Here is an 11,822-nt window from a genome sequence, read left to right as displayed (position 1 = left end):
AGCTACTTTAGATCTACTATACATTTTGTATATACTTACAGTATATATGGGTTGAGGGGCATGATTAATTGCATACTTTTTTTAATCCATTACTTGTTTTATTTTACTTTATTATATTCTAATAAGTTAAAGTGAAACAGACAGCCATAATAATAACATATAATATATTTTTTGTTAAATGTGTGTTATTGCTACAGCATTGTTTCCTCTGTATAGATTTTGTCCCCAACACGTCTGATGACGAGGGCCGGTACAGTATAGGAGCTCAGGCTAATGTTGGCCTGTTCAATCTACAGAAACTTCTAGAAGCTCTGAAACCACTGCTGATCTCAGATCAGCTTTCACAGTAAGAGATTCTTTTATTTTCTGTTGGTATTGGTCTGGAATAAATAAGGGTGATTCGTGTCAATTCATTTACTTCAGATCTCAGCAAATATTGAGAGAGTATCCACAAATCTACCATCAAAGGTGAGCCTGTCATTAGACAATATAGATCACTGTATTCCTCTCTGAGTCATTCCTGATCTCACTTTACTGTTTCTGTTGTAGATTTCGTGAGATGTTCAAAGCAAAGTTGGGCTTTCTGGGAAATGAAGAAAAGGATTCATATGTGATTGCATTTCTTCTAAAGGTAAATATTAGCTGGATTGTTTTTTTCTCTAATTGTACTATAATTAATTCATTTGATAAAGTTATTTGGCCATTCTCAGGAAATGGTGTCATTTGTGACAAAAAAAAAAAAAAAAAAGTAAGGAATCAGTAAGACACACACACACACACACACACTGATATATATATATATATATACATACACACACAATTTCATTATAAACTTTTTTGAATTAGATAGTTTTTTTTTTTTTAATTATATATTTAACAGCCAAACTGTCAGAAATAGTTAAGTCCAGTATGGAGTTAAATCAGTAGTAGATCACACAAATGGCAGCATTTCCTGAGAATGACCCATATAATGTTGTATGATGTGTGATGTATTGAGCTAATGGAGGACACTGGAGCAGACTTCACTATGACTTTCAGACAGCTGAGTGAAGAGACCCTGTCCCGGCTTCAGAAGGGATCCTTTGCTCCGGTACGTTTCCTCTCCATTCACTCCCACAGCAGCCGCAATATCCATAATCATGATTTCAGTCCATTAACTGTGACTGTGTCTCTCTTGACAGTCACTGTGGGCTCTTTCAGACCTCTCATCACACAAGCATTTCAGAGACTGGGTTCAGCTGTATTTACAGCGTCTGTCAAGGTAATGTTGCTGTAATGTAAACTCGAACTCTTTAGAGGATTACAAATGAACATCACTTGATGTTTTAATCGTCTTCTACAGGATAATGAGTGACTCAGATGAAGAACGGCAGCACAGAATGCAAGGTATGTTTTTGTATATGTTATATGATGCAGTGTTATATATTATGTGTTTATATATTGTTACAGTAACACTACCGCTGAAATGTTCATGATTGGTAAGATTTGTTTTTGAAAGAAGTTTCTTATACTCACGAAGGCTGCATTTATTTAATCAAAAATACAATAAAAACAGTAATTTTGTAATACTATAATATATTATTATACTATGAGACATTATTACAATATAAAATAAATTATTCTATTTGAATATACAGTATTTGTGTAATTAATATATTCGTTCAGCTGAATGTAATTTATTCCTGTGATCATTTCTCCAGTCTTCAGTGTCACATGATCTGATGATGCTGTTTGTAGAGGTGTAGTTCTCTTTGGTGGAGCTGGAGGCATTTTTCTGACGGAGCCGGCGGATGGGTTGGCAGCCGGTGCAGGAGCTGGTGGTGGAGGCGGGGGTGGAGATGGTGGAGCTCCACCTGCAGATGCAAAGTTTTGGGGTCTGGAGGTGGTGGGGGGAGCGAGTCTCCCCCGTAAGGTGCAAAACTAGGAGGCGGTGGAGGAAGAAAGTCAGGGGGCAGCTCGGCATCTTCTGGAGGAGGTGGTGGTGGAGGCAGGTCATCCATGGGTGGAGGTGGGAAGGAGGATTGTGGGAATCGAGGTGGAGGAGGAAACTTGTTGACTTTGGTTGTGCTGGCAGGAGGAGCAGGGGGAGGAGGAGGCAACATGGGGTCGGGTGGTGGAGGAGGCAGGGTTTCCATTGAAGGCGGAGGTGGTGGGAAAGATGTTTGGTTGCCAGGACCCTTCAAAAACAAACCAAAAGTAGCATTCAGGAGCATTTCAGATAAATGATGAAATTACAAGGGGATTAAAACAACTCTAAAGGAACCGTCACCCTTTGTGAAATATTAGTGTGCGTAATTTTACTGCTCTTGAAGTATACTTTAAGTCTTTGAAGTATATTTAAAAAAAATATATATTTTCAGATAATATATTAATTAAATAAAAGGCGACTATATGTGTATTTAAAGACACTGCACTTTCATGACTGTTTCTTAACAGAGTTTAGTGCAATTTTAAAAAGTGTACTTTGCAATCATGACAAATTAACAGTTATACTTTTTAAATTATGGTTTAGTAATCTTTTGCAGTACATTTATTTTGATATTGACAAACATACTAGAGCACATGCAAATTTGATTATAATTTCAACTGTAGTGTGTTATTCGTTAATACATTTAATGTTAATATATTTTAAATTTACCAATTGGCAACTTCATCATGACAAATGTGTAATTAAATATTGAAAACATGTCAAGTTTCAATAGAAATAATATATGTATATTTTAGTTTACTATAAATGCTTTTCAGTACATTCGGCAGTGAACTTCATATTTCATTGAAAGTAGAAGTAATTATGAAATGTTATAAAATTATGTACTTAAGTGTGTTAATAAATTTAAACTATATTTTGTTTAATTGCAATTAACATGCAGTTAAGTGTCTGAAAACATTATAGTTCACACTTCAGTATGGTCCATGAACTTATATTATTTATGGTATTATATTATGGTGTTCTTCATTACTAAGGCAACTGATAGATTTAGAGGTACCTTGGTGTCCTTTGGAAGCTGAGGAGCGTGTCCATTCGCAGCTTTGGCTGAAAGATAAACACAAAAATGTCATCAAAATCCTTTAATATATCAAGATCTATGATACATTTTATAACAATCTATTTAGCTCATTATCTCTACCTTTAGGTGTAGGGGAGGGTGTGGATGCACTGGAGGAGGCCTGGATAGTGCGGTTAGCCCAGCTTCCAGTGCCGGCTGCTTTCCTCACAGCGGCTTTGTAGTTTTCATATAACTGCTTACCATACTATGACAAAATCATGACAAAACAAGACCGTTAATAAGGTAGAAGAACTTTTTTTTTTTTTTTGACAAAGTAGACAGCTCACAATAGGACCCAACACAATACAGCTACAATTTACAGTATGTTTTTGCATTGTAAACTATAATTTATCATTTAATTTGCTGCATAAAGTTCAACTTAGTGTCTTCTTGCATTAATCATATCATCATTATCTATTTTGGTTTTTGGTGTGTGGCCTGGTTTCTGCTCACCTTTACAATACGTATCCCAGTCACCCACAGAGTCATGGTCAACTCATCATCACAACACAGATACTTGATGTATTGGGATTCTTTTTGAATTTGAGGATGCTGAAAGCAGATCACAGTGACCATATGAACATGACACACACCTGATATACACACCTGAGAAGGCCAAGATAATAACACTTCATTTAGCTGTATCCGCTATTGTTTCCCTGTCATTCTCTACAGATTTGTGGAACCATTCATTTTTCAGGGATTGAATCTTTAATCAATGTTTTTTTGTTCTCAAAACAACAAAAGCTTGGGTAAACAACTTACTAGGGTTTTCAGTATTAGTTCATGCTTTGCTAATATTAGTTTTTCTCCAAATGGACAGTTGGTGATATTAGCATTGTTTTGATTACATATGTTATTGAGCTACAGTTGCATAGCAGAGACAGTGGATGACACACTAAAATCACAATTTGATTGCCAGTGCCCCTCATGCCACACTTTAGGATTAGTCCTAAATATTGCTAAAATGAACCACAAAAATCTTTTGCTTTATAATTTTGAATTATTTCATACATACAAAGAATGTATGTCCCTTTTCTGTTGGAGTCGGGGTTTAATTGTGCATGTATTACATTTATTGCATTTTTTGCGTTTTATTTCCCAATTGCTTGACAAACATAAAACGTACTCGGTTACTAACGTAACCTCGGTTCTCTCTAGAAGAGGGAACGAGTACTGCGTAAGATATCTTACGCTAGGGGAAAATCCTTTTCCGCGAGATATTGAAGCCAAAAATTATCCTTAATTTTGTAATAAACGCGTTGCAGCAGCAATGCAGACATAGGCGAGACAGCTCGCGCGCCTATTGGCTGCTCTGCGGCAACTGCAGCAGCCTATCGAGCGAGGCCTGGCGTGACGTCAGACCCAATCAGGGCACTTCGCGCCCGCTGCGTCACATCCCGCCGAAATGGGCGTGGTCTAGGCCTATAAATATCGCTCGCAGGCAGCTATTATCTGGTTTTTCATCATCGAAGCAACCAGAGCGTGTGCATGCACGGCAAGATACGCAGTACTCGTTCCCTCTTCTAGAGAGAACCGAGGTTACGTTAGTAACCGAGTACGTTCTCTTACGAGAGGTCTCTCGTACTGCGTAAGATATCTTACGCTAGGGGACCCAATGTAAAACGCCGTGCATGCTGAGATCTGACACCAAAGACCCAAGGGCGAAAGCCCGGGGTACATATAGTGCACAATCACTCAGGGAACTCACAGGGAGTCCGGGAAGAGGGAGGGGTGCAGCCTCACTCTTCCACATATAGCAGCGTCGATGGGACGCGAATTTCATCATACAGACAGGGCGGGGTACGGCCTGAACTGATGGGGAAATGTGGGTCTTACACAGTTTGCCCAGCTTTATACTGTCGAACATTGAGCTGTGCTCAGCAGACGCAGCATTCTGAGCTGATCGCATCAGGTCAGATAATACTGGTAAATTTAGACCGACAGCAGCCTGGCCTGCAGGGCGGGAACCTCTAGGTTATAAAACCTTATAAATGTAGACGGGGAGGCCCAGCCTGCCGCCATACAAATATCTTGCAAGGCAATCCCACTTGACCAGGCCCACGAAGAGACCATGCCTCTCGTGGAGTGCGCTCTGACACCCAATGGGCACTGCATGCCCTTGGAAGCGTATGCCAGCGCTATAGCATCAACTATCCATCTGGATAGGCTCTGTTTCGACGCGGCTAGTCCCTTAGAACGTCCGCTAAACGAAACAAAAAGCTGCTCCGTCTGTCTGAAAACAGACGAGCGAGACACATAAGCTCGTAATGCCCTGACTGGGCAAAGGAGGCTCGCGTCTTTTTCCTCATCAGGGACCGGTAGGGCTGACAGGGAGATAACCTGCGCCCTAAACGGTGTGTTGAGGGATTTTGGAACATAACCGTGCTTAGGTTTGAGTATAACTTTTGAGTCATTGGGCCCAAACTCCATGCACGCCGCGCTCACAGAGAGCGCGTGCAGATCCCCTATGCGCTTCACTGAAGCGAGAGCCAGCAAAAACACCGTCTTGAAAGACAGGTGTTTCAAATCGATTGACTGTAAAAGCTCAAATGGCGCACCTTTCATGGCTTCCAGAACCGTAGAAAGGTCCCATACGGGGACTGAGGGAGGTCTGGGAGGATTCAGTCTCTTAGCCCCTCTAAGGAAGCGGATGACTAAATCGTTCCTTCCTATTGACTGACCAAGCGTTGTTTCTGAGAACGCTGCTATAGCCGCCACATAAACTTTGAGCGTGGAGGGGGCCCTGCCCCCATCCAACAGCTCTTGTAGGAAGGAAAGCACCTCCGTCACACCACAGTTTGTGGGTGACACACCACGGGCTGTGCACCAGCCCGAAAACACCGACCATTTCGAAGAATAGAGTCGTCTTGTAGACGGAGCTCTAGCCTGCGTGATCGTGTTTAATACTCCTTTAGGGAGTCCAACATGTACCCGTTGATGGCCCAGACATGAAGGGACCATAGTTCCGGGTGAGGATGCCAGATCGAGCCGCGGGCCTGTGAGAGGAGATCTCTCCTCATTGGTACTGGCCACGGGGCAGTACTTGCTAACTGCATCACGACTGGGAACCAAGGTTGGTTTTTCCAGAACGGTGCTACCAGCAGTACTGAGCATCCTTCTTCCCTGATCCGTTCTATCACCTGAGGCAGGAGAGAGACGGGGGGGGGGAAACATAGAGCGGGCGGCGGGGCCACACATGGGCCAGCGTGCTCCTGCTCTTGGAGAAAAATTCTTGACAGTGAGCGTTTTCTTGAGACGCAAACAGGTCCACTTCCGCTCTGCCAAAATTCTTCCACAGCAGATGGACTGTCTGTGGGTGTAGAGACCACTCGCCTGCCGGAACATTGTTCCTGGACAGTCTGTCCGGTCCTATATTCAAGATCCCTGGCACGTGCGCTGCTCTGAGCGAGCGCAGGTTGCACTGAGCCCATACCAGGAGGCGTTCTGCCAGCCTGTACAGTTTCTCGGATCTGATGCCGCCCTGGCGATTTATGTAGGACACCACAGACATGTTGTCCGAACGGACCAAGACGTGGTGACCTTTTATTTGGGGACAAAAACGCGTCAGCGCGTTGTCTACTGCCAGCATTTCGAGGCAGTTTATGTGCAGGAGCTTCTCCCGTTCTGACCATTGGCCGAAGAACGGTCTGCCCTCGAGCAGCGCTCCCCATCCCGAGGTGGACGCGTCCGTGGACACCACTTTCACCCTCGAGGAAGTCCCCAGGCTTACACCTGATTGGTACCAGTCGTTCGCTTTCCAGGGTTTCAGAGCTGTGACGCACTTCTGATTGACCCTGAGGCGAAGCAAACAGGGTGCCCACGCTTCGCGTGGGACTCGCGCTTTCAGCCAAAAACTGCAGCGGGCGCATGCGGAGCAGGCCCAGCTGGAGCACTGACGATGCTGAGGCCATGAGACCTAGCATCTTCTGAAATCTCTTGAGCGGGACAGACGCGCCGCAGCGAAAAGAGTTCGCTGTGCGTCGAATGTCTACCGCGCGCTGTTGTGATAGTCGCGCTATCATGGATAGTGAGTCCAGTTCTGTGCCCAGGAAAGATATTTTCTGACTGGGTGACAGGGAGCTCTTCGCCCAATTGACACTCAGACCCAAATCCTCGAGGTGATCGAGTAAAATGGTCGTGTGTTCTATGAGCACTGCGCGAGATTGCGCTAGAATCAGCCAATCGTCCAAATAGTTCAGCACTCGCATGCCTCTCATTCTGAGGGGTGCGAGCGCCGCATCCATGCACTTCGTAAATGTACGGGGTGCCAGGGACAAGCCGAACGGCAGGACTGTGTACTGATATGCCTGGCCCTCGAAGGTGAATCTCAAATATCGCCTGTGACGTGACGCTATCTGTATTTGAAAATACGCGTCTTTCAGATCTATTGACACAAACCAATCTCCTTGGCGAATCTGCACAAGGATTTGCCTGGTCGTGAGCATCCTGAACTGTCGCTTCACAAGCACTTTGTTCAGTTGCCTTAGATCTAGTATGGGTCTGAGACCCCCGTCTTTTTTCGGTACCAGGAAGTATCTGCTGTATAGCCCTCCTTCGCTCTGAACTTGAGAGAGAGGCTCTATGGCCCCTTTGCTCAATAGCTTCGCCACTTCGGCTCGAAGTAAATGTGCTACTTCTGTTTTTACCGTGGTCTCGACGCGCGCCACATAGCGGCGAGGGCGTCGGCGAAACTGTAGCGAATAGCCTCCTTTTATAATGTTCAGCACCCACTTCGAAACCCCGGGCAGCTTTGCCCATGCGTCCGCATGAATAGCTAGGGGTTGAATACGAAGCGCGCTCCGCTCGCTCAGCGATGGAGAGGCTTCGGAGTGCTGTAACACAAGCGTCGCGCTCGTGACATTTGAGGCATGGGGCGCGCTGATAACAGCGGGCAGATTGCCCGCGCTCGACTCCTCTGCGGTGGTCAACCGCGAGGGGGAGGGCTGGGCGGTTCCCGTAGGAACTGTCATGTCTATGTGTGGATGTGGGCGCGGGACAGCGGGCACATTTACCACACTGAAAGCATCGTTCGCTTGAGTGAAGCGAATGCACGTTGGTTTCGTTTTTACAGAAACCGTGAGACATGCATAACGTGGTGTTAGTGGGCACATTCACCATGTTTGAAGCGCAATCGATCTGAGTCGATTCATGTGCGCGAGCCCTGTGTGACGGGCTGTGCTTGTGTGTAGAGATGGGCACTGGGCAGTGGGCATTCTTCTTACACATAAAGCACCATCGGCCGTGGCCGGGACACCAGAAAAATTCACACTTATGGGATTTATCTGGGTAGCCGTAAAAACGGCGTTTGTGTGCAGGCAAGCGGGTGACAGAACCGACTTGTTTACTGCAGGATACACTGGAACAGTCACATTTACTGGAACTGAACGAGCGAGAAGTTGCCATAGAAACAGAGAGCGTCAACATGCTGGCGTTTATTGCAGGCCTGCGTGCATTACAACAGGCTTGTTCACTGCAATATTGACATTTCCAGTCGCCTGAATTCCAGAGGGGAATGGGAAATGTATAGGAAAAAGGAGGTTGGTCCGTCCGCAGCGGGACCAGAAAAACTCCCTTTTTTCCTTACGCCAGTGACGCACGGAACACCATAGAAACGGTGTTTGGGTGCAGGCGAGCGGGTTGTACAACGCGCTCGTTGGCTGCAAAATACACATCTGCAGTCGCCTTTTCAGGGAACTGACAGAGCGAGCATTGACGGCATAATTTTATCTGCCGGTAGACCCGGGGATCGAACGCGGGTCTCTCGCGTGCAAAAACCTGAGAGTCTGCCACTGGGCCACAGGGGGAGACACATTGTAACTCAGTTAGCGCGAGTATTATAAGAGAGCGTCAACGTGCTGGCGTTTGTTTGCAGGCATGCGTGTATTACAACAGGCTTGCTCACTGCAATACTGACATTTCCAGTCGCCCGAACTTCAGAGGGGAATGAGAAATGTACGAGAAAGAGGAGGTCGGTCCGTCCGCGGGGGGACCAGAAAACGCTCTTTTCTCCTTTCGCCAGTGACGCACGGAAACCATAGAAACGGTGTTTGGGTGCAGGCGAGCGGGTTGTGCAACGCGCTCGTTGGCTGCAAAATGCACATCTGCAGTCGCTTTTCAGGGAACTGACAGAGCGAAGCATTGGCGGCATAATTTTAACTGCCGCTAGACCGGGATTCGAACTCCGGTCTCTCGTGAGAAAAACCAATGATTCCGCCACTGAGCCACAGGGGGGGAACGCAAAGGTTTTCGGATGCACGAGCATATAAGAGCGTCACATGCTTTCTTCGGCGTATGCTTGCAGGCGCGCTTGTATTAAAACAGGCTCGCCTGCTGCAATATTGATATTTCCAGTCGCATGATCAGGGAACTGGGAATATGTATGAGAAATTGAAGGTCAGTCCATCCTCGGAGGGACTAAAAACACACCTTTCTCCTTTCGCCGGTGAGTGACGCATGAATGGGGCGCAGAAGGCAGGGTAGCTTTCTTATAACGTAAAGAAAAACTAACCCCGACCGTCCGCTTCCAGCCTCCCTTGTGAGCGGCGCAGTTTGCGCGGCTTGAACAGAGGGAGAGAGAAAGCTAGCCCCGTGACCGCCCGCTCCTGACATCCTCTGTGAGCGGCGCGGTGTGCGCGGCTCGAACAGAGGGAGAACAGGTATCGTCCCCCAAGCAGGCAAGGCAAGCGGGCGAACCGGCAAGCTTGGGGGGGGGGGGGGGGGGGGGGGGGAGAGCTGCGTGATCAGGAAAAGGGGCGTCTTGAAAAAGACGCCCAGCTCTTTTAGTGCAATGGGAGTGTGTGTCGCGGCTGCGAGCACACACACATACATAAACACAGTAGCAGAGAAAGGATATAATGCCGGAAAGCGCAGCAGGAAGGCAAGGAAGGCGGCGCGGCCAGCGACTTCAGTGACTCGTCCCGCTGAAGGTGCTCTCTTTCAGACGGCGCGGCTTCTTATCCAGCTCCAGCGATGCGTGTGCTTCGCTTGAAGGATGAAAAATCAGATAATAGCTGCCTGCGAGCGATATTTATAGGCCTAGACCACGCCCATTTCGGCGGGACGTGACGCAGCGGGCGCGAAGTGCCCTGATTGGGTCTGACGTCACGCCAGGCCTCGCTCGATAAGCTGCTGCAGTTGCCGCAGAGCAGCCAATAGGCGCGCGAGCTGTCTCGCCTATGTCTGCATTGCTGCTGCAACGCGTTTTGCATTATTACAAAATTAAGGATAATTTTTGGCTTCAATATCTCGCGGAAAAGGATTTTCCCCTAGCGTAAGATATCTTACGCAGTACGAGAGACCTCTCGTAAGACAACACAGGCCACCCTAACCTAATCATAGCCTGAAACACCCTTGATGATTTGTCATGCTTTCTTAATGAGATGACTGAGATAACAAATGATTTTATGTGGGGATGGAAAGGAGTTAAAATAGCAAGGAAACATTAATGGCAAGTTATAAAGAAGGAGGATTAGGATTGATTGACTTAGAAGTTAAAAGGAAGGCCATAAGGGTAAAAACGATGAAAAAGTATTTATGTGATAAAGTGGAGTATGGATGGAAAGGTTATATGAAGGATGTGCTGGACAAATGTAGTGGATGTGGGGAAGAAGGGCTTTTTATGGGATTGTTTTATCAGGAAGTGCTAAGTGTGTGGGCAGAGGTCATATACAGAAATATACAGTATGAGTGTGAAAATATAAATCAAGTTTTAAAACAACCGATATTTTTATATCCAAATTTTAGAATGAAAGAGAGAGTGTTTTATGACAAATTGTATATGAAAGCAGGAGTGAGACAAGTTAAGGATATAGCATATGATGTAAGAGGGTTCTTACCTAATAGAGCCTTATATGATTGTGTTTCGGAGTGGGATGATGAAATCGAAATGTCAAAAGTGGACTCGATGTGTGAAAATATTAAGACAAGTCTGCCCAGAGCCTGGGTAGAGAGTATTGAAAATGAAACTGTTAAACCTGGGGAATGGGGATTGCCAGATTTGTATTTTAGAGTTTGTGGTTGCGCAATAAAGACTCTGGATATATGCGGTACAAAGAAATCTCCTCTCACAATAGGCCAATGTCTGGGTATCTGAGAGAAAAACCTGGGCTGCGTTTCCCAAAGCATTGTGAGATAAGTTGATCGTAGAGGACATTGGTGGCAAATGGTCTTCACGATCAACTTCACAATGCTTCTGGGAAACGCAGCCCTGGCCTGGAGCTCAGAGCCACTGCAGAGAGAATTACACAAGAGCTGGCCAGTGAAATGAGACAACAGATACTCACTGTCACACATGCCTGGTATTATTATGGTTACAGTTATAATGCATGGATTGATTTGCACAGAAACAGAGTTTGATCAGATCAGAGAAGCTCTTCCTGCACATATTCAAGGTAATGTTCCACAATGGTTTAAGTGTCCCAGGACAGCAGTGAGCTCAACACTGCACAGCTGTGGCCAGTGTACAAATGAGAGCTACTTTTGACAGTTTGCATTTCCTCTATTACAGTCAAGGCCGCCTTAATGTACGGGCTTACCTGGGCTGAAGCCCAGGGGCCTCCCAAGTTCAGGGGCCTCCCATGTTCAGGTTCATGATGAGCTGAAAAGGTCATTTTGTTTTAACTTGTCAGATTTTGTCGCTGTATGTCGCTAGTCGCTTGTGGGCGTTGGTAGTGCTGTCGCTCTAATGTTATTGTTAAGGTGCGTTCACACCAAACGCGAATAGAGCGTCTGGCGCGAGTGATTTCAGTGTTGTAAAGACGCGTTTACGCGCGT

The 11,822-nt window shown here is 45.9% G+C and overlaps 3 protein-coding genes across 4 annotated transcripts; 1 reads left to right on the top strand and 2 right to left on the bottom strand.

The window, feature by feature from the left end:
- Nucleotides 1–376: 376 nt before the first annotated feature.
- On the top strand, nt 377–1,475 carry LOC309480282 (protein adenylyltransferase SelO-like; the record flags this gene model as incomplete). The annotated part of the gene is made up of 5 exons (XM_082144693.1): nt 377–631; nt 998–1,090; nt 1,182–1,261; nt 1,343–1,386; nt 1,450–1,475. Exons 1-5 carry the CDS (start codon nt 560–562, stop codon nt 1,473–1,475), a joined length of 315 nt encoding a protein of 104 aa, XP_082000819.1. The 5' UTR covers nt 377–559.
- Nucleotides 1,476–1,694: 219 nt separating this feature from the next.
- On the bottom strand, nt 1,695–11,267 carry LOC309480637 (uncharacterized protein). 2 transcript variants are annotated; one of them, XM_082145257.1, is made up of 5 exons: nt 10,886–11,267; nt 3,501–3,599; nt 3,129–3,252; nt 2,988–3,034; nt 1,695–2,177 (listed from the first exon to the last, which is right to left on the bottom strand). In XM_082145257.1, the coding sequence occupies exons 2-5, from the start codon at nt 3,534–3,536 to the stop codon at nt 1,710–1,712; spliced, it is 675 nt and encodes a 224-aa protein (XP_082001383.1). In that variant the 5' UTR covers nt 3,537–3,599; nt 10,886–11,267; the 3' UTR covers nt 1,695–1,709. The 2 variants fall into 2 exon arrangements, with proteins under 2 accessions (XP_082001383.1, XP_082001382.1); XM_082145256.1 differs by lacking the exon at nt 10,886–11,267 and having other exon boundaries at nt 3,501–3,779.
- LOC309480413 (uncharacterized protein) lies at nt 6,260–8,802 on the bottom strand. The gene is made up of 2 exons (XM_082144836.1): nt 6,695–8,802; nt 6,260–6,626 (listed from the first exon to the last, which is right to left on the bottom strand). Exons 1-2 carry the CDS (start codon nt 8,159–8,161, stop codon nt 6,615–6,617), a joined length of 1,479 nt encoding a protein of 492 aa, XP_082000962.1. The 5' UTR covers nt 8,162–8,802; the 3' UTR covers nt 6,260–6,614.
- Nucleotides 11,268–11,822: the final 555 nt, after the last annotated feature.

Source organism: Leuciscus leuciscus, assembly GCF_965113295.1.
Source record: "Leuciscus leuciscus genome assembly, chromosome: 18".
Taxonomy (NCBI): Eukaryota; Metazoa; Chordata; class Actinopteri; order Cypriniformes; family Leuciscidae; genus Leuciscus; species Leuciscus leuciscus.
This window is presented reverse-complemented; position numbering and strand designations above follow the sequence as displayed.

Coding starts and splice junctions, on each gene's coding strand:
- LOC309480637 (XM_082145256.1), bottom strand. CDS start 3,623: ATGGTCACTGTGATCTGCTTTCAGCATCCTCAAATTCAAAAAGAATCC. Junction 3,253..3,500: donor CTGGGATACGTATTGTAAAG/GTGAGCAGAAAC, acceptor ATTTTGTCATAG/TATGGTAAGCAGTTATATGA. Junction 2,178..2,987: donor AGCTTCCAAAGGACACCAAG/GTACCTCTAAAT, acceptor TTGTTTTTGAAG/GGTCCTGGCAACCAAACATC.
- LOC309480413 (XM_082144836.1), bottom strand. CDS start 8,161: ATGTGCCCACTAACACCACGTTATGCATGTCTCACGGTTTCTGTAAAA.